Genomic DNA, 26139 nt, shown 5'->3' with positions numbered 1-26139 from the left:
TCATACATTGTGTGAAAAAGTGTTTCCATTTGTCTGTTTTGAATTTGCCACTTTTAACTTAATGTCTCCTTGTTGTGCTATGAGACAGGGAGAACCGAAGCTGCTGATCTATCTCCTCTATAGCATTCATTATTTTATAAATTTTTATTATCTCCCCTCTTAGTCTTCTCCTTTGTAAATTATACAATCCCAATCTTTTCAATCTCTTTTAATATGAAAATTTTTCCAGGCCCTGGATCCTTTTCATTGCACTTCTCTCCATCGCTTCTAATTCTTCAATAACTTTTTTGGGGTGACCAGTACTGCTGACTGTATTTGGATGGGTCCACACCATTAATTTATATAAAGGCATTATAATATTTACTGTATACAATTCTCCATCCCACTCCAAAATGGGATGGAGAATTGTATACAGTAAATATTATAATGCCTTTATATAAATTAATTGTTTGCTTTTTTGAGAGCAGAGCCCACAGTGACATTGCCCAGAATCAAACATCTAGTGCAGTGGATTCCATTACGCTACTCAAGGACTGAGCAACACTGTAGTTTAAAAAAATAACAGGTTTCTGTTTGCATTTGAAATCACACAAATGATACCGCAAACACATGTGTCTGACTGACTTCATTGGGACTACTCACTAGGAAAGCTAAGCGCATGTGGAAGCCTGTGCAGGACTGGTGCTTTAGAGGTCACCACATGGACCTCCCAGTGAGGGGCATGCTGCTTCTGTCCAAGAACCAGTATGTCTTTCAGGGCTGAGCACAGAATGTTTCCTGAGCAGCAGAGAGTCCAAATGAGTCCCAGTTTTTCAGTAAGTGGAGTTTGCCACAATGACAACAGATCTCCATCCAGCTGAACTTTTGAAGCATGATGTTACCATCACTGAAATCTACTTATTACCAGGGGAAAAAAAACTTGGCATTATTGAATGCATATGGCAAAGAGATGGGGGGAAAGCCAAGAATCTATTAAACTCTTTAATAGGAATATATTTTTTGAAATTTAGACTGAACCTGAGCCAGATTCTCATTATTAAAAAATACGTGGCTTGGTTTCTTGACTCTAACAAAGAACATAAAACAAATAATAAATAAAATAAGAGTTCCAATAACTCTGGATTATGTCACTTTTCAACATTGAAAGAGCTGTTGCTGGCTCCTCTATACTACTCTGGTCCCCACAAAACACTAAGATGAGCCGATCTTTAACAATAATTGTAAGAACATAGGATTAAACAAACTGGATTGGACCAGTAAATCCCATATCTCACCAGCATTGTGGTAATGATGAGTACCTGATTCTTCATATCAAATCAAACAAACTGTGCAACATGTAAAAATTAACGCACCCAGCCAATTGTGCATTACTCTACTTGCTGGGAGAGATTTCCTCCTGAGCAGAATCGCAAAGCTGGCAAAATATTCATGTGAAATGGTGTTCCAACTATGTTGTACCCCTCAAAGTTCACTTGTCCACTAAAGAGCTATTTTCACATTAAAAATCCATAAAAATTCAAAATTTTAATTCCAAACAATGAATTTTAAGGCACCATTCCTTTCAAATGGAATATCTTTGCTCTGAAATGGGCCTCTGCTGAGAACACTGTACCATCTGCTCCTGATCCCCATTAACTGCAGCATCCCCATTGATCTCAGCTGTCTTCTGTGTCACAGGTGGAGAGACTATCTCTCTCCCATGCCACAGCCCATTAATAGCCTTCAAGATTAGGTCTGGGAGCTTGAAATAGATTTAGAACTTGTGTGTGGTCTAGGATAATTGGAGCAGTCAGATGTTAGGGTTTGGTCTCCATTATCATCTTGACTAGTTTGCCCTAGAAAGAGATGTTAGAAACAGGGCAATTGTTGGCAGAGTTATTGGAATGAAGTGCTGGTTTCCTAAGTACAAGTCAGACTATTGTATACTTCATATGGCCAGCATTGCTTCCTTTAAATGAGGACAAACTGGGCCACCTTCTGGTAGCTTGACAAACTATTGCTTTTTGGGGAGGCTGCAGTATGGTGCTCCAGAATATATAATTTCATAATTAAAAGTTAAGATAACCTTCCATATGTGACTTAAATGTAACCAGTGTAGTGCAGTGCAATACTATTGCTGACCAGGCCGTGAGCGATCAGGCCTAGTAGTGAAGGTGAGAGTTTGGCCTGCTGGATCCAGGGCGGGTGGAGTCCAGGAAATGAGTTGAGGGTCAGTACCGGAGGGGCAGAGACCAAATGCCAGAGCTGGAGAGGGTAAACCAGAGTTGTAAACTAGAGGCAGAGCCATGGATCAGTACTGGAGAGATGGAAGCTGAATGTCAGAACCTGAGGGTCATCCAGGGTCATAAACCAGAGGCAGAGCTGGGGGGTCAAAGCCAGAGGGGAGCAGGGGCTGGAGCAGAGACTGGAATAAGGGCTGGAGGAAGGGCAAGCACAGCTGCAGGTGTGGTGTGTGCTGAGCAGTCACTGACCAGCTGTGGGGGCCAGGCTTATAAGCAGGACTGCTACACAGTCAATCAGGGCTGTGGCCCTTAGGAGAGTTCTGAGGCAGTGCAGCTGGGCTCATTGGTTGCCTAGCAGTGCAGTTAGTCAGGGAGAAGGCCAGCAGCTGCTCCTAGCTGGTCTGGTGCCTGACAGCACCCCTCTCCCTTCTGGGTCACCTCCCAGGAGACCCTGGGCCAGGTTTCTTGGGGTAGGTCTGGTGGAAGGTGCTCAGGTGGTCTGGGGCATGAATGTGTTCCATGGTTTCCCATGAACGCCATATCCCGCCCAGTCAATCAGATATTGGAGTCTTCCCCAGGCTTGGTGGGATTCTAGAATCTGCTGGCCCATGTTTTGCTCTTTGCCCTGTTTGGTTATCGGCAGAGGGGGAGGAGTAGTGCATTGTGGGAAGGGATTCTCAGTGAAAGATTTCAGTAGAGAGAACACAAGGTGGACCTTGAGGGATTCTTACAGCTGCCGTTGAAAGGCTACCAGGTTAAGTTGTTCCATGATTGCAAAAGGTCCCCAAGTATTTGTGGTCCAATTTTCGGATAGACAGGTGGGAGCAAGGGTTTTGGACATATTGCCAAAGCTTATCCCGTACCTTGAAGTTAAGGGTTAGCTGACAGTGTCAGTCAGCACTTGAATGCTGTGTAAGTCTGTGCTAACCAGTGCCTGAGTTCTTGATGTTCTTAGTGGATGTGTGCAGTGAGGTCAGCAACAGTGGGCATTTGTGAAGAAAGGGGTCTGGTGGGTGATGGCATGCGTGGACTTGTAGGAAAATTCTGCCTGGGGAATGAGTGCCAGCCAATTGACCTGGTGGTAATTTAGGAAGCAGCATAGGTGTTACTCCAAGACCTGATTCACTCTCTCTGCCTGGCCATTGATACTAGGGTGGTAAGCTGTCGAGGTGTAAAGTTCGGTGCCAAGTAGATGCAAAAATTCCCAGCAAAAGCAGGAAACTAACTGGAACCCTTGGTGAGATATTACACTTGTGGGCAGTCCATGAAGGCGAAAGACGTTGTCTTCAAACAATGGACTGTTTCCTGGGCAGTGGGGAGACTGCAATGTGGCATAAAATGCGCCACCTTTGTCAGTCTTTTGTGATAAAGCATCTGCCCTCCCATGCCTGGTCTCGGGGCGGTAGGTCACCATGGAGTCGATTTGTGTGAAGAAGCAGGACCAGTGCCGACTTAGGTGCTGAACCATCTTCAGAAATTCAAGGTTCTTGTGGTTGGTGAGGACATGGATAGGAATCTGGCACCCTCCAGGAGATGCTGCCATTCCTCAAAGGCTGATCTGAGCCATAGTTTTGCTCCACTGGGGTGAGCTTGCACTAGTAAAAACCTCAAGGGTACAGCTGACCATTGGAGGCTGCCGTTTGTGGGAGGTCATAAGCAACAAGCCAGAGCATTCCGAGGATGACCAGAGCATGGGGGATCCTGTATCAACCTGAACTGAAGAGGGTCCCAGTGCCCCAGAAGAGTAATTACTGCTAATGGGTGGTCTGGTGGATGACCAGCACCAAGGCTAGGAGCAACCCAGAAATGGTTTCCGCCAGATCCAGAGAATTCTTACACACTGCAGGGATCCCGTGGCCCTTAGCCACATCCCACTCTATAAAATTACCTGAGGCCCCTGAGTTGACCAGAGTCTCCAGGTGAACCGCTGGTGTTAACTCTGAATCCTTATTACAGAATTTAAATGTTATCAGTTTCACTGCTAATCAAATCACACAAGGGAGAAAAGGGATAGTCATATTATGAAGAATTGCACAATCTACTGTGAATGGCATCTCATTTCAATATGAGCGGAGCTTGGTTTGTGTATTGGGCTTGGGATAGTACTAGTATATTTTTTCCCCACAATTCAAAAATCTTGCTTAGCAGTAGGCCTGGAGGCAGGGATCTGCTTAGCATGTACTGGCCTAGAGTTTCCAGGGTCTCTGCTGGACTGGACCGAACTCTATCAAGAATGGTGGAAGGGCCACAGGTCGTTGTCTCTGGTTGGTTTCTTTGGTGCTGATGAGACTATCTCAGATTTGATTAATCTTAGCAGCAAAACTGCAGGATTTCCTTGCATATTTCAATATCAGATGCAGAGGGGTGCCACAAGTGTTCATTATTTGCATCCATTCTTTGTTTGATATACTTCATTGGGGCAGTGGCCATTTTGTGGCCAGTATATCAATGGTTGTGTCCAAATGATTGTTGTAGTGGTCAGTGAACTATTCTTGCTGCTAGACAATTTCTCCTCTAGGGTGTCCTAGAAGCTCACTGGATCTAACAGCCCACAGAGATGAATCAGATTAATACATCTGTATCTGAATTGAGGTTGTAGGAAACTAATTTCTGTAGGTGATATATGGTCCAGGAAAGAGACCTATTTACTACATTACTGCTGGCCATGCCGAAGGCTGACAATCTGGTGCAATGAGCATCTGGTTGAGTGAGTGTAGATGCAGTACAGGAAAATCCTATGGTTGTCATGATGGACACAAGCCATTGTGTGACAGACTATCCATATGAGTGTTATTGTCTCTTTTCCTTTAAGAAAGCATGGCCTAGTGATTAGCATGCAAGACTGGGAGCCTGGCACTGTGGGTTCTTATCCCCTTTTTGGTCTTGGTCTAAACATCTGATTGCTAGCACATTTTAAAATCCTGGTGTAAACTGGGCAAGTTGTTGCTTTAACATGTCGGTTGGTCGACGTGAGCTATAGGGGGACCCTTCAGAAATGCTATAGAAATGGAAAGTATTATTGTAACTGGCTCTAAATTTACTAATATTTCTACAGATTCTCAGACTTGGAGGCATCTTAAAAGAAGTGACAGCTCAGCTTTCATTATACCCTTCTAACTCTGAATGTCTAATGTCTAATTCTTTGTATTTGTGTGTCCTCTAATAAGTCCCTTCTCCTCCTAAATCCATCCCTGTAACCATCTTTGTTGCCCTTCTGTGGACCTTTTAATAGACTCATACGTGAGACTGAAAAGAGCTTCTGAGAAATCCTGGCTGTTGCAACAACTATGCAAACAGCCTTTCAGCCTCATCTCTATCCTTTTGAAGATTGTGCCATGAATTGATAATTCAATGATTGCCCAAAAATTGTAGTGAGGAAACAAGCAGTTATGTTCTTATGGAGCAAATCTTTATGGAGAAATAGATCCGTCTCATCACCCCACGAAAGGGGAAGATATAGTTCCCGGAACCAAGAAAGAAACAGGATGGAGTCGAGCACATTGCACATCTTGGAAGCAATTTGTGTTGCTTCCATTCTTAGCTTGCTGATAACCAGGGGTGGAAAATTCCATTGACTTTTTCAGGAAATGTGGGACTGGATTCCAGTTACTCACAAATCCAATACTCAGCATTGTGAGGATAATCAGCACAGGAATGACAGCCTTGATGGAACGGTTAAGCCCAGGGCATTGCTTTTTTGTGAACACTCCGGACTTCTTTTCCATTGGAAGGTCACATAGCACTGCACCTGCTGGGACTGAGATGCCTTGAAAGAGGCATCAAAGCTATGTAGTTTCTGAACATCTCCACTGACAGGGAGGTATTGCAGGCGTAAAGAAGAAACAAAACTAATCTGAGAGGTTGCAGGGGTAATGTGATGAAGAACTCTCTAGTGACTCGCTTCTTCCCAGCTTTCTGCCATTTTTAGATTTCTATGCAATTGAGTTCTTGAAAATTAGGAAAAGCAGATGGAGGTATAGAGAGGGCAAGAGAAGGAGAAATCTGTTGCTTGTCAGTCATATTTGTAATGCAAAGTTTGGAAGGACAACAGAAAGGGAGGACAGGACCTTTTATGCACAGTATAGAGTTTCGGTTACAGCAAGTGAAAATCTGTCATATATTAAACTACTAGTTTCAGGTCCTCCACTGGGGTTTGATTAATGCAGGAATCCAGTATTATACATGATTATACTCCATAAATGGATGGCTAAAACAAAAAATCTTACTTGTCAGCAAGGCTTCTGAACAGTGGAGGGTATGCAGAATAAATATTAACTATGGTACTCTTTTTAGAAGTAGATAATAGCAACCACTCAGAAGTGACCAATATGGTTAAAGTTACATAAGTCTGCATGAGCCCTCACTTACCCAGAACCTCCTGAAATGTTCACCTTTGGGTTATCATTTTCATTCTTGTTCTCTGTGCAAAGGCAAAGTGCTTTGGAAAGTTGAAATAAGAGCTCTTGAGCCATTTTTAGTCAAAAGTGTGTGTGTGTGTGTGCACACACATCTATGCGCATGTGTTTATAGGGGGGAAGGGAATTATGTTCTCTTACTCAACACATCCGTTCCCTGTATGTATGCAGTCATCTAATGACTGTCACAACTAAAAGCGTAAAATTTTGAAAAGCATCTAGTGTGATTTCAATGGGACTTAGGCAAACAGGAACTTTTTAAAATCCCATTAGGCTCATATCTGCATTTTTCAATGCCTAAATACCTTTAAAAATCTGGCCCCAAACCCATTTTCAAAAGGGACTTAGGCAGCTAGGAGCCTAAGTGTCACTGAAAGCCAATGGGACTTAGGCTCCTAAGTCAAGCTGAGCAAATAATTGTTTTTCTGAGTCAGGGTCTGAACCAAAAAATCTGAAAAAAACCCCAAAACAAAAAAACAAAAATTCAGTTTGTTTCTAACCAAAACAGACTTTTTTGTTTTGTTTTGTTGCCAAAACGAAAAACCAAAACAAAACCCCAAAACTTTTTTTTTGTATCAAAACCCACCAGAAACAAAATTAAATTTTGTTTTTTTCAGGGTGTTTTTAGATCAGAAATGAATTTCGGTGTGGGGAGGGGGGAGGCTTCATGGAATTTTCGGGAGGAAAATTTCAGAATTTTCACCTTTTTTTAAAAAAAAAGTGCATATAGCTAAATTTTGGAAAAAAAAAAACCCGCTCCATTTTGAAATGAACTCCAAAATGGTTGAAATGAACTGTTTTGACTTTTCAAGGGGAAAAAATGAATGTTTTTCAGCCAAAACTATATTTTGAATTCAACCTGAATTCACGAATAGTGTCAGTGTCCAGAGAAATGCATTCTTTGGCTAGCTCCTACAGCTGTGTCACATTTGAAGCTGGGCAGTAGGCTGCTAAGTCACACAAGTGTCTTTGAAAATTGTATCCGAAGGAGTTATCTATATGCAGCTTTGCACCAGTTTGACTAATGACTTGTCTACATGGTGGGGAAATGCGCACTAACATGTTGTGCATTAATTAGTCCGTGTAGACCCTGCTGGTATGCACTAAAATTTTCCAAGTGCACTTCAACATAGTGCTGTTTCAAACAGTGATACTTTAAACCACCGTAGGGAATTTGCAGTGTGCACTAGCAGGGTCTACATGGACCAATTAATGTGCAACACATCAGTGCACTTTAATAGTAAGCATTACCTGCCCATGTAAACATGCCCTAAAGGTGTCATTTGAAACTAGTTCAGTGAAACCAGTGCAAAAAGTTGTTTAAACATGTATTTCAGTGCAAACCAGGTGTCTTGGCATGAGGAACTTCTGAAAAGTGAGAGGAGGAGTTGTTAGAAGAGAAAATGTGTTAAAAGAATTGTCTTGCCAAATCTTAAGGTTTAGGTCAAGTGTGAGTAAGGCCTTGTCTATACACAAATGTACACCAGTTTAGTTAAACTGATGCAAATCCCTGTGTGGACATTCTTATTTCAGTTTAAAAATCACTTATTTTGGTTTAATTTAAACCCATTTTTAATTGATTTAAGCTAAACCAAACTATGCCTCATTTAAAATGAAATAGAATGTCCACACAGCCTTTTGCACCAGTTTAACTAAATTGGCTTAAATTCATGTCTTTAGTAAAATGGTGCAAAACTCTGCATGGACAAGGCCTTAGTTTGAAGGGTGTGCATTTGCTGGACTCAGTGCTTTCTAAAGTGGGTATTAACAGTCTTTCCAAGAACCAGACATTACAAATGTCAACTCTAGGAAAATACTAACAGTATCTGGCTGGTAGGGGTTAACTTGAGTTCTACCCTAGAGGACAGCTCAGAAACTTCAGCTAGTGCAGAATCCCGCTGCTTGTCTTTTAAGCAGGGCAAGCTGACATGAATACATAACTCCTGTACTCCATGCCCTACGTTGTCTTCCATCCTGCTTCAGATGGCATTCAATGGTTATCCTTTATAAAGCACCTGGCACCTCACTACTCAAGTGACTACTTCAGCCTCATGCCTTCTGTAGCAGTTGGGACTTGCCAGAAAACTCTGGAGTTCCATGCTTAGGGTTGAACTGAGGTGAGTGGTCGTCAGCTCTGGAATTGCTTCCATTGTTGTGTCCATCAGATCGTGGCCATTTTTAGGGCCTAGTGCAAAATAACTTTTTAGGTTGGCTTTGTCTTAATTACTGGATTTTCACTGCTGGTCAGTGGATGGGGATGACTTGGGGTGGAACCACTTTAATTCCTGTTCAGGTGCAATGTTAGGTGTACAATATAATTATTACATTTTGTAATACCACTATATAGATCTTTACATCCTTGCTTTGAGGAAGCAGAATGTCTACTCTGGTTAAGATTCTATCCCAATTTCCTGAACAAACATTTCAAGCCTAGCCTATATTGCAGCCAGTAGTTTATGCTGCTTTCCTACACCATTTTCTCAAGTTCATCATAGTGTAAGAAGAAGAGGTCACTGAATTAGTCACAATGAATAATTTATTCAACAAATTTTACTACAAATGGATCTCAACATTCTCACAAAATTCATAGAAATTATTTGTGTTCATATTTATTCCCAAATGCTATCATCATATAATTAATGGCCTGCGGATTGTTCACAAAAAATTCATTTCAGCTCATCACATTTTGACATTTGTGTTGTGTTGGTTCATTACATATCACATGGTATTTTATCTGTTCCCTAACTGAGTGACTTGTTTAACTAACAAACACACAAAGAACTGCAAATTTTACAACCAAATACAAAATTCTGAATTCACTTACAGTGAATCTTTGAACATTCAAGCTCAAATGTGCTTTTCATGAGTATACATGCTAGGAAAGCTTTGAATACTTGAATGTTCTTGGAAAGTGAAGGTGCTTAAATGCTGTTGAATCAAAATTTACTTTTGAATTTGAATAAATATTTGAGGACACTTTTTTTCTGCAGTTTACTCAGAGTGAGGTAGACATTTTCAGATAAGAGGACATTAAAATTATTCAGAATTGTAGTTTAATTCTGATAATCACCCAAAAGTTTGGATGCTTATCAGAGCTATCCAGGCTGAGTTTGCAGAACTAGGCTGCAGATCTCATGAGAACAGGTTTTACTTCAATATTTCCATAACCTCCTTTGCTGTCTTGGCTGGAAATACCTAAGACCAGCCTTTCTTCTTGTATTTCACCATTTCTAGTTCTCATTCCAAATAGATGTGAAAACAGAAACAAGTTTATTAATTTCTTCCAAATCTATGGCTCCTTCTGACCTCCCCCACTCAGCTTCATCTCAAATATGCGATCACTTTCTAACGTAGCATCATCAGTGTCCCACCACTCACTCAGACGCAACATGGTGAAAACAGAACTTGTCTTTCAATCACTGACAATAGCTACACTATCCCCATTATCCAGGTGCCCAGCCTCAGGGCTGTATTCAATCCTCTGTCATTTTTATACCATGTCCAGGCAGTCTCCAACTCCTCTTATTTTTTTCCCATGACAGTACCTCAGAATCTGTCCTTTCCTTTTAAAACTCACTGCCAAAATCCTTCTCCTTACCTTAGTCAGCTCTCACCTTGACTACTGTGTCTTCCTGTTCTCTGGTGCCCCCGCCTCTTCTCTGGTCCCTTCCAGCTTGACCAAAATTCAGCTTCTACAATCATCTTCCTCTCCCTCTGCTCTGGTCTCATCACACCTCTAACCATATTACTCCTCCAGCTCCCCTATACTTCTTCAGCAAAGCCCTTCCATGCAAACCCCGCAAATAAAGAAATATGTAAAATGTAAAAAGAAGCATTTGAAAGAAAATATCTTCTACAGTCTGTGCTCAGTGGAAAATTGCACTCCCCAAAGCCATGCCTCTGTTGTTCTTCACCCATTTCCCCACATCCCTTCCTGGTATGTTCTCTTCTCATATTATTGTGTTTTTAGCTTCTTCATATTATCAGCTCAAAGGGGAAAGGTATTCTATTTCTTTGTATGGCACCAGGCACATGCTTATTATGCAGTATAGTTAATACTGTAATAGAAATTATAATAATCATTAATAGTAAATGAGGGCATGCAATCCAGTACCATTTTAAAGTTAAAGCAGATGATGGAAGAACCTTATTCAAACAAGCCATTCATCTGCTGTGCAGAACACACTGTAGCTTGTAACCATTGTCCATTTTTAGTGTAATTTATCCTGTGGCTTAAATCAGTACTATTGGCTCCACAATGAGCCATCACAGAAAATCATGGAACGCTGTAAAAATCCTACATGCCCTCAGCCACTTCCTGCCTCAGGCCCACAGTGCTGATGATAAAGCACGTGTGCAGCAGTGCAGTACAGACTGCTGAATAGGTGGTCTTCCTGGAAACTAGTAGAGAGTGAGACAAGACTTTAAATAAGAGCACACTAGATTAATATCCCTGTAAAATGCAGATCTCTTGACAGATGGAGCTGGGTTTGCCCACAGCTGTTTTCACTGATCTGGAATTTGCTGTAAGGTGTGGTGCTTCTCTCTCCTATTGTAGAAGGGAAGAAAACCTGTTTAAAAATCAAATAATAACAAAAGAAGGAGCAAGCAATTTTGTTTGTGAAACTAAGATGCAAGCTAGTAGAGGCTAGTTTTTACGGTGGCCATTTTGCCTTACATGTTTGTTTACTAAGAGAAGCTGGTTTGTAAGGGGACCATCTTGTTTTGCATATGTGCTGTGGAGCTTTTAAAATCCTCTTTTGTGTTTTGTTTTTCAGGGGGCAGCACAGGCACCTCCCCAACAACCTCCAGCACCGGGACCCCATCGCCCTCTGCCTCCTCTCATCTTCTCTCTCCATCCTGTTCCCCTCCAACCTTTCACTTGGCCCCCAACACTTTCAACGTTGGCTGCCGGGAGAGCCAGCTGTGCAATCTCAACCTGTCCGATTATCCCCCATGTGCCAGAAGCAACATGGCTGCCTTACAGAGCTACCCAGGGCTAAGTGACAGTGGGTACAACCGACTCCAAAGTGGCACTGCTTCTGCCACTCAGCCCTCAGAAACCTTCATGCCTCAGAGGACTCCATCCTTGATCTCAGGAATGCCTACTCCTTCCTCTCTGCCTAACAATGGTAAGATGGAAGCCTTTGGTGGCCAGCTGGGGTCGTTCCCAGCCTCTCAGTTTCAATATGTCATGCAAGCAGGCAACCCTGCCTCCACCTCTTCTTCTTCACATATGTTTGGTGGTGGCCACATGCAGCAGAGCTCCTACAATGCCTTCTCCCTTCACAACCCTTACAACCTGTATGGATACAATTTCCCTGCTTCCCCTAGGCTGGCAGCAAGCCCAGAGAAACTGACCACCCCTCAAAGCACTTTACTCTGTTCTTCCCCTTCTAATGGGGCTTTTGGAGAGAGGCAATACCTTTCAACAGGGGTGGATCATGGGATGCACATGATCAGTCCTCCATCCAGCAACCAGCAAACAGCCAACGCCTGTGACAACAGACAATATGGTGCTGTTCCAGGCTCATCTTCACAGATGTCCGTGCACATGGTTTAACCCGTGATTTGTCTCCTTGGAACTGAAGGCAGCAAGACCCTCGTTGTCTCCATGGGCGATCCTGTCTCAATACCTTTTTGCCTTTAAACTTATAATGGAACTAGTAGTTTAATTATCAATGGAAACACAAGCCATCTAAGTTACACTCCAAAGAATCCAATGGAAAGCCCCTGATCTGACAGCCTCTGCTGCTCATTGTAATCCGGGGCCTAAGCATCTGCAATGGAGCGTCTGCGCCAAATGGGCTTTTTAGAGAGAAGTGCCTCATTTAAGAGAAGCTGGAGTGAATCTGAGAAAATACAGTATATGCATTAACTCTCAATTAGCGTGAACTCTTGATGTTGAGGGAGTCTTGTACGTGTGCTATCTCCGCCACACCAAAGGAAAGAAGTCACTGAAGACTTCCTCTTACAGAGCTGCACTGCCCATGAGAGGCCATTGCGTTAAGGGCCTCACCCTTCCCTGACTTTTCCTTGCTGCCTGAGTGGTTTAGCATATTGCTGAAGTTAACACAAGTCCTGTGGTCCCTTCTCCCCGCTGTAGTAACAGAACATTATTGCTGAACTGGAACGTCTCTCCCGCAAAAGATATTTACTTTCTGAGTCTGGCTGTGCCTGGCAGGCAGTTTTCTTTGCATGGGTCTAGATCACAATGGTGCCATGCCTGCACAAAGAGAGAGAGCCTAGAGCAAGGAGTTTTAACTCATAAATTAAATGTTTCTTTGAACACCCTCATCAGCAGAGGTGGAACCTCTGCCATATGCTGGGGGGCATTTTTAGAATGATACCGAAGGGGAGAGGTGTCTCAGCTGTGCAACTCCTGTGGATGTCACCCAGAGTAGCACAGCCAAAAAGAAATGAAAATCTGTGCTTGGAACATATATGCCCCACAGCATTCAACTCAACAAGAGAAAAAGCTCCAGATTCAGCTCATGGTGAATGGTGGCAAGAAAAGAGAGCTCTGCTTTTCTGCAGACCTGAGATATATAGTATGGCCAACTTCATCTATCTTGCATGCAAGAGTTGCCATAGAAAACCTTTAGCATTTAAGTAATGATAAGGACAGGTGTTCTCCACCCAGCCTGCCATTAGATCTCTGTTTTACCAAATAGATCATTGCCTTTTGAAGTTTCTTTCTTTTCTGTTTTTTTCTCCTTTTTCTTCAAGTCCTTTAAAAATAAGAAAACAATTGTAGCTTGGTGCGAGCTAAGCATTTAAGTTGTGTGAAAATGCAAATACCAAGTAACAGAATACAGATATTATTGAGATTTGTTTTGAAGTGTTGTATAAATGTATTTATGTGCCTAGTGGGGGATTCAATATTATGAATATAAAAGAGGGCAATAAAAAGTGTATGTAAAATATGTATGAAGAATAAAAGGTGTATAAAGATTTGCCCTATGCACGGAACTCTGTTTCTAAGTGCCAAGCACAGACTGCGCTAAATAAATCTTTGCAATTGTTCCTTTTGTTTTTGTTTGTCTGTGAGAGTCAATTCATAGTCTGCGGTCATCAAGTTTTAAAAATGCTGACATGCTTTTATGGGCAAAACCCAGGAATTGCAGACACAAATGCAAACACAAGGTTGCCACACATGGAAATTAAAGGAGGTTCAAATATACACACACACATCTGCATGACTGGTTCTGAATATAGGAGAAGTGTGGGCAAAGTTAAGATATTGCTGTGCAGCTGTCATTGTAATAAAGAACTTGTGTGGAAGATTCCACTCAAACAAGGAAATTTTATACAAATGAGAACCTTGACGTAGTCAGATTCTTATTAACTACTAGAACTTCTCCAAGAATTTATTAGTCTCATGAGATAAGCTGATAGATAGGAATACAGCAGGAATTCCTTTACAAAATAAAAACTTCTCAATAAACATTTTGTTTTTAAATGTTGGAGCTCTACAAAAAGATTTCAAAAGTCAAACATACAGGATTTGTGAGCTGTCTGTGCTGATAGGAAGGATTATTTTACATGTAACAAGAGTTTCCAGTTTTAACTTTGAACTTATGAAGACCGTATTTAAGGTTAATTTTTAAATGAACACAGAAAATGACAGATTGTAAATAGTTTGAACTTTCAATTTTTTTTCATTTGTCAACTTTTCTGTGACATTATATTCCCACCTATGTTGTTGACATGTTAAATAATACCTCAAGCAATGAAAAAAGCTGAAAAGTGCAGTTTTGCAGTTCATAGCTTTTCCAACGTTAAATGAAAAATGTTCTCTGAATTGCAGATTGTTCCTTGGAAGGAGGAAAACACTTGGAAGTTAATTCTCTAAACATTTTAAAAAGAGGAACATAGGAATTGTCACACTGGGTCAGACTTGTCGTCCATCTTGTGTAATATCATGTCTCTGACAGTGGCTGGCACCAAATGCTTCAAAGGAAGGTGCAAGTAGACAGAAGTGGGATAATTTGCATCTCCTCTGGGTTTCTTCTCTTAACCCCAATAGTTAGCTATTGGTTTAATCCCTGAATTAGTGGGGTTTATATCCTTTCCAAAAACTCTTAAATATTTCCATAAATCTCCTATACCTTTTTGAATCTTGTTGAATCCTTGGCTTCAATGGCACCTGTGGCAATGAGTTCCACAGTCTAAATTTGCACTGTCTGAAAATGTAGTTCCTATAATCAGTTTTGAACTTGCTACTCTTGTATCAGTGACTGTCCCCTTCCACTTGTGTTGTGAAGCAGGAAGAATAGATCCACTTTCTCTATATTATTCATTATTTTGTGTTCTTTGATCATGACCGTCCTATGCATTTCTTCTGTAAAGTAAACAAGTTCAATCTCTTTTCATAAGACAGTTTTTCCAGGCTCCTAATCATTTTCATCATTCATTTATGAACTCTCTCGGAGCAATCAATCCAGCGGGGGTCGATTTATCATGTCTAGTGAAGATGCGATAAATGGACCACCGAGCGCTCGACCGTTGACTCCTGTACTCCACCGGAGCAAGAAGCGTATGCAGAGTTGACGGGGGAGCGCCAGCGGTCTACCTACCGCAGTGAAGACACTGTGGTAAGTAGCTCTAAGTACGTCGACTTCAGCAACACTATTTTCATAGCTGAAGCTGCATAATTTAGACCGATTTAGCTTGCCCCGGCCCAGTGTAGACCAAGCCTAATTGTGTAATATCCTTTTTGAGACAGGGTAACCAAGACTGCACTCATCATTCTAGATGAAGGCAAACCATGTATTTATATAATGGCATGATGATATTTTATGCGCTATTCTCAATCCCATTCCTTATCCAGCCTCACATGCTGTTTGCTTTTTCGACTGCAGCTGCACATTGTGCCAAGGTCTTCACTGAGCTGCCATTTATGCATACTCTTTGTTTTCTGTCTCATAGCCGGTTTTCCATACGTGACTATTCTTTGCCTCTCACCCCATAAATACATAGGTTTTAGTAGCTTTTTATGAGGGACCTTATCCAAAGCCTTTTGAAAATCATGTCAGCCTGACCTTGTTTATCCCTTACTTTATTTATACATTCAAAGAATTCTAACTGATTAGTGAGGCATAATTTTCCTTTGCAGAAACAGTGCTAGTTAGACTCTGTCATATTGTGAACTTCTAGATGTTTTATTCTTTAATTATAGTTTTGACCAGTTTACCAGGTACAGATGTCAGGCTTACTGGTTTGTAATTTCCTGGGTCACCCTTAAAGCCTTTTTTAAAATAGAGGTGCAACATTTTCTACCCACCAACCCTCCACTGTAGGAGCGGTATTTAATAAGAGACTGTATATTTATTCTACCAGCTCAGCCCAGTTCCTTCACTACTCTGGGATATGCACCATCTGGACTGGATGGCTTACTGCTTTTTAATTTATCAGTCTGTTCCAGCACGATTTCTTCTTACATGTCAATCTCTGAATGTACCACACCCTTATTACCAGAAAAGATCAGGTCTGGCGTGAATATGTCTCCAATACCTTCTGTGATGAAGAGTGATGCAAAAACATCATATGGCTCAAAAGCTAAGTCCTTATCTTACTTAATTGCTCCCTTTAGCCCCTGGTAAGCTAGCATTTTTAACTGATAAAAAGGGAAAGTGCCTTGAACATTGATTTAAAAAAATTAAACTGTAAAAACCAAAATATATATCTTCTAAATTTGATTTAAACAAATACCTAATTTCACCAAAAAAACAGCACTGGAAACCCAATATCTAACCTTTCAGACAAGAGCCACAGACAACCACAGCAACTTGGCTGAGACTTTCAAAAATCTTTCAGAGGAATTGGATGTCCAATTTGCCATTAAACTTAATGTGTTTGTGTGTGTGGTGAGGATTTTGTGTGGGGAAGAGGGGGTTTCTGTGTGTGTGGTGAGGTGTCTGCCCAGGGGGGTTGTATGTGTGTTGTGAGGAGTTTGTACAGGGAGGTTGTGTGTGTGGTGAGGGGACCGGGGGAGGGGGTTGTTTGCATGTGTGTATGTGGTGAGGGGTGTGCACAGGAGGGTTGTGTGTGTGGTGAGGAGTGTGTGGGGGGGTTGTGTGTATGTAGTGTTGCGTTGGGTGTAGGAGGGAAGGGGTGTGCAGGCGGCATGCCCAAGTATGGCTTATCCCCAGTATCACACACTAGTCCCTGTCTGCGCTATTTGCTGGATCCCAGCCCTTGCCTGAGACAGACTCTGGCAATCAATATTTATTGGTAGCCATGGACTGCTTTACAAAATGGCCTGAGCCTTACCCAACAAGGAACCAAGAGGTTGTGACAATAGCAGAGACTCTAGTATACACAAACAGAGGCAGCTAGCAGGACAGTTTTAGAGGATGTAGCTACTCACTGTGCTTGGAGGTAGCGGGACTTGGTGAGTGGGGCACTTGGTCTGTCTGTGGCTTGTTTATTTAACTGTTTATTTCGTCTCTGTATAGGAGCTGCATAGCTAGGCATGGGGCCCCTGAGTGAACAGCTGAGACAGGTTTATTTGTTGGTGCCTTGGAGTTTTGATCAGCTTGGCTATTTGAAATCTTTGAGTGGTTAATCTCTCTCTGGTGGTGAGGGGTGGAGCTGAGCTGATCTAAGCAGGGAGACTTAGTGTAAAAAGTCACTTGCTAGGTGAACTTGAGAGTCACAGAAAGCTAACTGGAGAATTTTGGAGGGAGTTTAGAGAAGGAGTGAGAGGCTTTCCTTCTAGGTTCAGCTTTACTTGCAATTTCAAGATGGCTAGCTGTTATGTTCCTGTATCAGAAATACACTGACTATGGAGCTAACTTCTGAGCAAGATACACACCAGATCATCATAAGATCTTTTAATGCACTGCCAGGTATAGCTCAGGTTAGCTTAAATACAGCGCCACTTACTGACTGAACAGTATGCTATAGTTTAGCATTCCATTATATCTCTCCCTTTAAATTCTACATTCCTACCATTTACACTATTTACACTATCTTTGAAATTCACTACCTATCAATCTGTTAAGTGTCTCTGAATCGTACTGGTTTTCTAATTACACGACCTGAATGCATAACAACGTGGTCATCTGGCTGGTCATTAGTTGCAGCTACTGACTGTGGTCAGTCTGGAATCCTTGGGTCGTCTTCTTGTTCTGCTTCTGATATCTGTGGAGTTTGCTCTGTTGATTGTTCTTTCTGAGGAACAAACCAAAGATGATGGTTTCTGTTGAACATTCCACTGTCAGTCTCAACCGCATATGATCTGGACCCTGAATTCTTTTTCTTCACAATGGCTGGAGTTGTCCATCCTTTTTCTCCATCCCATTTGACATGAACAGTCACCAAGGTCTAGACCCAGCAGTTCTCTAACTGAAAGATATCTGTTGTAAATGTGTTCATACGCTTTTTTAGCCTTTGTACCCAACTAGGTTACTCTCTTCATGTCTGGTTACTTTGGAGACAGATTCTTTTCCAAAGTTGGAACTGTAGTTCTGAGTTATCTTCCCATCAGGAGTTCTGCTGCACTATAGCCAATAGCTGTGCTGGACAGAAGACAAGGAAGTGGCACACAGGATCTGATCCAAGAGGTGACTATTGCTGAACCACTTGGTAATAGCAACCATAATGTGATTAAATTTAACATCCTTGGGGGGTGGGGAGAAATACCAAAATAGATTGGTGAGGCTTGATTTCCCTTTACAAAAGCAAAAATACCAAAGAAACCAAGCACAGTAGCATTGAACTTCAAAAAGAGGACCTACACAAAAATGAGGAAGCTAATTGAATGGAAATTAAAAGGAAAAGTCACAAGAGTGAAATGTCTACAAGATGCATGTAGACTGTCGGTCCTTCATCAGTGGAGACTGAGCCGATCACAACACATCTTCCAATCTTCTCTCACTCTGGCCATCCTTCGCCATGTTTGTCCATATCTCCTTGTTAGGAAATCATCCCACCTCTTTGGAGGCCAACCACATGGCCATTTTTGTTCTTGTGGATACCACTTGGATATAGCTGTGGTCCATCTGTTGTCACTGAGTCAGGCCACATGCCCCGCCCGCCGCATTTTGCTGAGCCTGCTTTCAACAACAAGGTCTCGCACTCCAGACTGCTGCCTAATTATTTCGTTGGGAATGTGATCGCAGAGTGAAATGCCCAAAAATGTTCATTACATTGCCCTCTGTGTGAGAGACAGTTGATGTTCTTCAATCTTTGTCAGCGACCATGTTTCGCTGCCATATAACATCGCTGGAAGCACGGTTGAGTTAAAAAGATTTGCATGAGTTCTTTTGATGATCTTTCCTTGGAGGATGTCCTTGATGTCATTGAATGCACACAGTCCAGCTTTTTTTCTGCACAACTGTTTGCCTTTCTGATCATGGTGCATGTTGATTTCCTGGCCCAAATAAACGTATTTATCAACCTCTTGGATCTGCTCTCCTCCAAGAGTTTTTTGGGTTCTTGGCAGAACATCTGATCTCATGTATTTCTTTTTTGATTGGTTCATTTTTAATCTGACTTGACTACTTTTCCCATTCAGTTCTTTAAGCATTTTCTCAAGCTGGGCTGTTTTTTCAGCTATTAGCACTATATCATCTGCAAACCTGAGATGATTTAGCCACTCGCCATTGATATTAATTCCGCCTTTCAAGTCTGCTCATTGAAAAACCAATTAAAGACGGGCTGTGAATAATTTTGGTGAAACTGTATCTCCTTGTTTCACACCTTTCTCGATGGGGATTCGGAGGGGAATATCGAACAGCGATATGTCCATGCTGCAGCCAGAGTTCACTTCCTTTAGTAATGTGATATATTTCGCACTGATGCACTATTCTGAAAGAGCTTCAAGAACGGGGTTAGTCTCTATGCTGTCAAATGCCTTCTCATAGATGCATGTACAAATTTTAAAAAAACCATAATAGAGGCTCAAACTAAATGTATACCCCTAAATAAAGTAGCTCATGAAAGCTTATGCTCAAATAAATTGGTTAGTTTCTAAGGTGCCACAAGTACTCCTTTTCTTTTTTTAAAAAAACAGTAAGAGGATCTAAAAATGCCACTATAGCTAAACAACAGCATAACAGAGGCAGTTAGAGACAAAAAGAGATCCTTTAAAAAGTGGAAATCAAATCCCACTGAGGAAAAAGAAAGAAGCATAAACTCTGGCAAGTCAAGGGGAAAAGCAATAATTAGGCAGGTCAAAAAAGAAGTTGAATAGCAAATAACAAGACATACAAAACTAACAATTTTTTTAAAGTACATCAGAAGCAAGAAGCCTGCCAAACAGTCAGTGGGGCCACTGGATGATCAAGTTTCAGAGTAACAGCCGTGTTAGTCCGTATTCGCAAAAAGAAAAGGAGTACTTGTGGCACCTTAGAGACTAACTAATTTATTTGAGCATGAGCTTTCGTGAGCTACAGCTCACTTCATCAGATGCGTACCGTGGAAACTGCAGCAGACTTTATATACACACAGAGAATATGAAACAATACCCCCTCCCACCCCACTGTCCTGCTGGTAATAGCTTATCTATTATCTATAAGCTATTACCAGCAGGACAGTGGGGTGGGAGGGGGTATTGTTTCATATTCTCTGTGTGTGTGTATATAAAGTCTGCTGCAGTTTCCACGGTACGCATCCGATGAAGTGAGCTGTAGCTCACGAAAGCTCATGCTCAAATAAATTGGTTAGTCTCTAAGGTGCCACAAGTACTCCTTTTCTTTTTGGATGATCAAGGTACTAATACAGAATTCAAGGAAGATAAGGCCATTAGTCTTCACTGCAGAGGATGTGAGGAAGATTCCCATGCCTCAGCCATTCTTTTTAGGTGACAAATCTGAAGAACTGTTCCAAATTGAGGTGTCACTAGATGAGGTTTTGGAACAAAGTAACTAAACACTAACAAGTCACCAAGACCAGATGGTATTCACCCAAGAGTTCTGAAAGAATTCAGATATGAAATGGCAGAACTACTAAGTGTGGTATGTAACCTATTGCTTAAATCAGACTTTGTACCAGATGATTGGAGGATAGTGAATGTAATGTTTTTTTTAAAAGGGCTGCAGAGGTGATCCCGGCAATTATAGGCTGATAAGCCTGACTTCAATACCAGGCAAAACAGTTGAAACTATAGTAAAGAACAACTATCAGACACATAGATGAATATGATATGATATGTTGGGGAAGAGTCAACATTGCTTTTGTAAAGGGAAATCATGCCTCACCAATCTATTAGAATTCTTTGAGGGGGTCAACAAACATGTGGGCAAAGGTGATATAGTGTATATAGTGGTCCTTGGACTTTCAGAAAGCCTTTTACAGGGTCCCTTGCCAGAGGCTCTTAAGCAAAGTAAGCAGTCATGGGGTAAGAGGGACGGTCCTGTCATGATCAGTAACTGGTTCAAAGATAGGAAGCAAAGGGTAGGAATAAATGGTTAGTTTTCAGAATGGCAAGAAGTTCTCCAAGGATCTGTATTGGGACCTGTCCTGTTCAACGTATTCACAAATGATCTGGAAAAAGAGGTAAACAATGAAGTGGCAAAGTTTGCAGATGATACAAAATTACTCAAGATAGTTAAGTCCAAAGCAGTTTGCGAAGAGTTACAAAGGGATTTCACAAAACTGGGCAACAAAATAGCAGATGAAATTTAATGTTGATAAATGCAAAGTAACGCACATTGGAAAACATAATCTCAACTATACATATAAAATAATGGGATCTAAATTAGCTGTTATCACTCAAGAAAGAGATCTTGGAGTTTTCTTGGACAGATCTCTGAAAACATCTGCTCAGTGTGCAGCAGAAGTTAAAAAAGCTAACAGAATGTTAGGAATGCTTAGGAAAGGGATAAATGATGAGACAGAAAATATCACAATGCCACTATATAAATTCATGGTATGCCCACACCTTGAATTCAGCAAACAGTTCTAGTCTCCTCATCTCAAAAAAGATATAGTAAAACTGGAAAAAGTACAGAGGTGGACAACAAAAATGATGAGGGGTATGGAACAGCTTCCCTGTGAGGAAAGATGAAAAAGACTGGGACTGTTCAGTTTAGAAAAGAGACGACTACGGAGGCGATGTTCTAGAGGTCTATAAAATCATGACTTGTGAGGAGAAAGTGAATAGGGAAGTATTATTTACCCCTTCTCGTAACACAAGAACTAGGGGTCACCCAATGAAATTAATAGGCACCAGGTTTAAAACAAACATAAGTAATTATTTCTTCATACAACACACAGTCAACCTGTGGAATTTGTTGCCAGGGGATGTTGTGAGGGCCAGAAGTATAACAGTTTTAGAAAAAGAACAGGATAAGTTCCTGGAGGATAGGTCCAGCAATGGCTATTAGCCAAGATGGTCACCGATGCTCTGGGTGTCCCTAGACCTCTGACTGACCTAAACTGGGACTTGACAACAGGGCTGGACTCAATAATTGCCCTGTTCTGTTCAGTCCCTCTGAAGCACCTGGCATTGGCCACTGTCAGAAGACAGGATACTGGATTAGATGGACCATTGGTCTGACCCAGTATGGCTGTTCTTACAGTCCTGTGTTGTTCTGTAACTCAAAAGAGCAAGGAACTGATCTTTCAGCAGTAGGATTTTCTTGGCTCTGTGTACTATTCTCTCAGCCTCTCAATTCAGTTGTGGGTAATGTGGGCTACTGGTAGTATGATCAAAATTGTATTAAATTCAGCTGCAATGAATTGGGGTCAGTTGTCTGTCACTAGTTGTTCTGGAATACCAAAGAGAGTAAACATGCACTTCAATTTCTCTGTAACACTGCAATATGTTATATCTTACTTCTATATACCTCTGAATTTGCATAAACCTGCAGCTAGTCTCTTCCAAAGTCTCTCTGGTAGGGGTGTTATTAAAGATTCTTTGTGTTGGGCTGTTAGTTCTTCAATGTTCACATGCAGATACTTCATTGTTTATGGCCTTGCTGATGCCTGGCCACCATACTGACTGGTTGGCACATTCACAGCATTTAGTTAATCCTTGATGATCTTCATGGATGAGATTTAAGACTTCTCCTCTCATTTCATTTAGAATTAGGATGCAATTGTCCTTAATCCTGTACCACAAAGTAGCCTCTTCTCACTTCCTTCATATCCTTTCAATACTTGGGCAAGCCAGCCCTAATGTAACTTAGAACTTCCTGAAGTTGCATGTCCGTGAGGTTGCTTTTTGTAGCTGGAGTAGTCTCTTTTCTGGCATTAGTCTGTATGTGTTTACAGCCTCCACATACACCTTTACTTCATCTTCAAGCTCAAGGGTAGTTGCATGCAATGCTGGGCTCCATGACAGAGAGTTTGCTACTACCAGATTTTTTCCAGGAACTTATTTAGCAATTGTATTAGATCAGATTAATCTTATCAATAGACATTGGCATCTCATTGGTGCTTGATCCAGGTCTTTTCCATTGATGAAGATAACAAGTGGTTTATGGCTGGATATCAGTTTAAATTAATCCAATCCACACAGATATTTTTGTAAAAGTTCTCACATGCCCATAAGCTTTCCAGGCACAATTTTTCAATCTGTGCATGTCATTTTTCTGCTTCTGGGAGTGTGCAAGAGTAAAATGCAACTGCTTTCCACTCAGATCCATGCTGTTGCAAAAATATACCACCTAGACCATAGCTGCTTGCATCTGCTCTGACTATTGTGGATTTGTTCACACCGTAGTACTTGAGAACTGGAGTGTTAAGATCATGTCATTTACCTTTTTGAAGTCATTATCTAGATTTGGCCTCCATAGCCAAGATGTGTTGGAATTTAACTCTTTTCTACTTTATGAAGTAATAGGATAGAAATCCTACCAAGTGTAGGTACACTATATTGTTCAGGATTGTCTCTTAAGGTTATTTTTACTGGATCTCCTTTCAGAAGTTCAGTATCACCAAATATTCCATTAAGTTCTTCCACCTTTCTCCCTAGGCCTATCCTGGCTGCTTCACTGTGGCTGTGAAGGCTGTTGGTCTGTGGTTCTTTGATCACATACACTCTGAATGCAAAGCTTTTGTCTTCATGAGTTGTTTCAGCGGTGAACTGACCCATGCAGTTCAGAATACCTCCAGGGCTAATCAGAGCTGTGTCAGATGATTTCAGCTCTAGGAAGGTTTGTAGGTGAGTATAAGTCCCTTCTGAGACGACTGTGATGCCAGCTTCTATATCAGTTTTAAAATCAATAGTCTTGCCATGAATATTCAGTTTCACTCTCAAGGCAGGCTCTGTGTCATCCCAGGTGATACATCCAGAAACAATAGCTCTTGAGTATCTGTAATATGGGTCAATTTCCTTCCTACTGTGGTGCAGTAAACAGCAAATATTTTGTTCAATTATTACTTTGTGTGCCTCTGGCTAGACATGCATCATCTCTTGGGATATGACTTTTTCCACACTTTGTGCTTGTAGACTAGAATTTGTTCCTTTTAACCTGGGAGCTCTCTCTCTTTGCTTCAGGGGTTTTTATGATAAGGACTTTTAGCAGTCAAGTGTCTGTTTATAACTTTTAAGCTTGTTTCAGGTTTTTCAAGTTTGACTAGTCCAGATTGCTTTGTTATCTAGCTAGCTGTGTGTAGGATTAAATCTGTTTTTAATTATAGCTGCTGTGAAGGTTTTTAATCTGTTAACCCTATAACCAGCTTATCTCTGATATGTTCACATTTTGCAGTTCCAAATCAGTTTTCAGCCAGTGTATGCAGACGTCTTATAAAACATTCAGCATTTTCCCTGGTTCTTGAATTATCTGCTGAAAACATGGTATTTTATAAACCAAAATTTTGAGGTATAAATTATGTATCAATCATAGCCACAACCCTTTCATAGTCATTTTTCTGTCTTCATTAAAAGTAAAAGATTTAAAGATATGCTTGCTTCCCCGTAGCATAAATTAAAGAAGATACCAGTATATCTCAGTTTCTTTGTGGAGCTTGTTTGCAATTCAAAATCATGCAAAATACTGCTGCCATTATGTCCACTGTGAAGGTCTGTGAAAGCTGAAGTTCTCTGTGGCACTGAAGTGTGGCATGTTGATGAGCTCCTGTAACCTTTGTTGCTTTTTCCTTCCATTTTGTTGATAAATTGTATAGTCAATTGCTTGATCACATTTTCATTTGTTATGAAATATATTCAAGAGACCAAATAGCAGTATTAGTCAGATTTATTGCTATAAGGCAATAATAATATAATATAGGAAAAAGGTTCAATATAATACCTATCTCTGGGATGCTATCTCATGCAGAATTGTTACACTCACCTTACACTGAAGGTATGCTCCCCAAAGTTACACCCCTAAAGCCATCTTTTTATAACCTTCCTGTTTATAAGTACAGTGTATGTCATTCAAAACTAGGTTTAATCGATCAGCTTTCCACCTTGCTTTTCTGGTACCATGGTATACCCCTTTTCAATTTGTTCTGAACAAATGCATTCCAGGTATGAAGGGGCATGGAGGCACCTCCTAGGTCTATACTAGGGTAGAACAATCCTATGTCTTGTCTTCTTCCTTTGGGACATTCCAGTACAGGCCTGCGAGAATAACGCTCTACCTCTTGCTATCCTTACTTACTTCAGCTAATTCAAGGTGTTATAGAATACTCAGGATAAGGGACCAGGATTAAAGTAAAACTATAGACCAATTTAGGCTGTATAACTGCTATAATATTTGTGCTTATTGCCATTTGTGCTTAATGCATACTAATATATGTATGGTGTGGATAATACATATGATTACACCAGCAATGGAACAGCAATGGTGACCTACAATGAATGTGCTATGTTATTTTTTATTCCTGAAGTCAGAAGGAATTTCCTTTGCATGAAGTTTAAATTGGTAACTGTACTGAAGAAAAAGATTCTTAGATTGGAGTGGCAAGTAGAGATGATACTGAGAATCAGAAAAGCTGACGAGTTCCTCAGCAGCTAGGTTTGGAAAACATCAATACCCCAGGTTCAAGGAAGAAAGGAGCTGGACACCAAGAAGTCAGCGAAAGAAAGAGTCAGAGAGGAGGCCTGGCAGTTTGCAATCACCAGAGGCAAGAGGTCATGGGGGCATTCGACACAGCTGGAGACAGATGAGTATGGACGGACTGTGGCCACCAGAGAGAAGAGTACCAGGAGGAATTCCACACTGCTAGAAGTTTCCAATCAATAGCAGGTCCTCAACATGGAAACTGTGGAAGATAGCTCTCAAGATCCAGTTGGCCCAAGGGAATGGAGAGATATATGGGGTCATACCTGTGCATGGCAGTTTGGCCCAACCTCTAAGAAAATTAAGTTTGCCCATAAAGAGTTCTCCAAATGTCCAAGGAAGACAGATGGTCCTTGTTCATAGATTCTATGGCCAGAAGGGACAATTATGATAATCTAGTCTACATAACATAGGCCACAGAATTTCCTCAAAGTAATTCCTAGAGAATATCTTTTGGAAAGACATCCAATCTTGATTTAAAAATTGTCAGTGAAGACATGACACTTGGTAAATTGTTTCAGTGGTTAATTACTCTCATTG

The 26139-nt window shown here is 41.1% G+C and overlaps 1 protein-coding gene across 1 annotated transcript in view; it reads left to right on the top strand.

Moving 5' to 3' along the window:
* Positions 1 to 13594, top strand: part of TBX15 (T-box transcription factor 15) — a 134782-nt gene extending 121188 nt beyond the window's left edge. Inside the window, exon 8 of the mRNA XM_073329070.1 lies at positions 11416 to 13594. Within this exon, the coding sequence (XP_073185171.1) occupies positions 11416 to 12200 (785 nt within the window). The 3' untranslated portion in view covers positions 12201 to 13594. The remainder of the gene's footprint in view (positions 1 to 11415) is intronic.
* The last annotated feature ends 12545 nt before the right edge of the window (positions 13595 to 26139 follow it).

The sequence above is a fragment of the Lepidochelys kempii genome, chromosome 1 (assembly GCF_965140265.1).
Source record: "Lepidochelys kempii isolate rLepKem1 chromosome 1, rLepKem1.hap2, whole genome shotgun sequence".
Lineage (NCBI taxonomy): Eukaryota > Metazoa > Chordata > Testudines > Cheloniidae > Lepidochelys > Lepidochelys kempii.
Note: the sequence above shows the minus strand (reverse complement) of the source record. Positions and strands in the feature narration are given on the sequence as shown.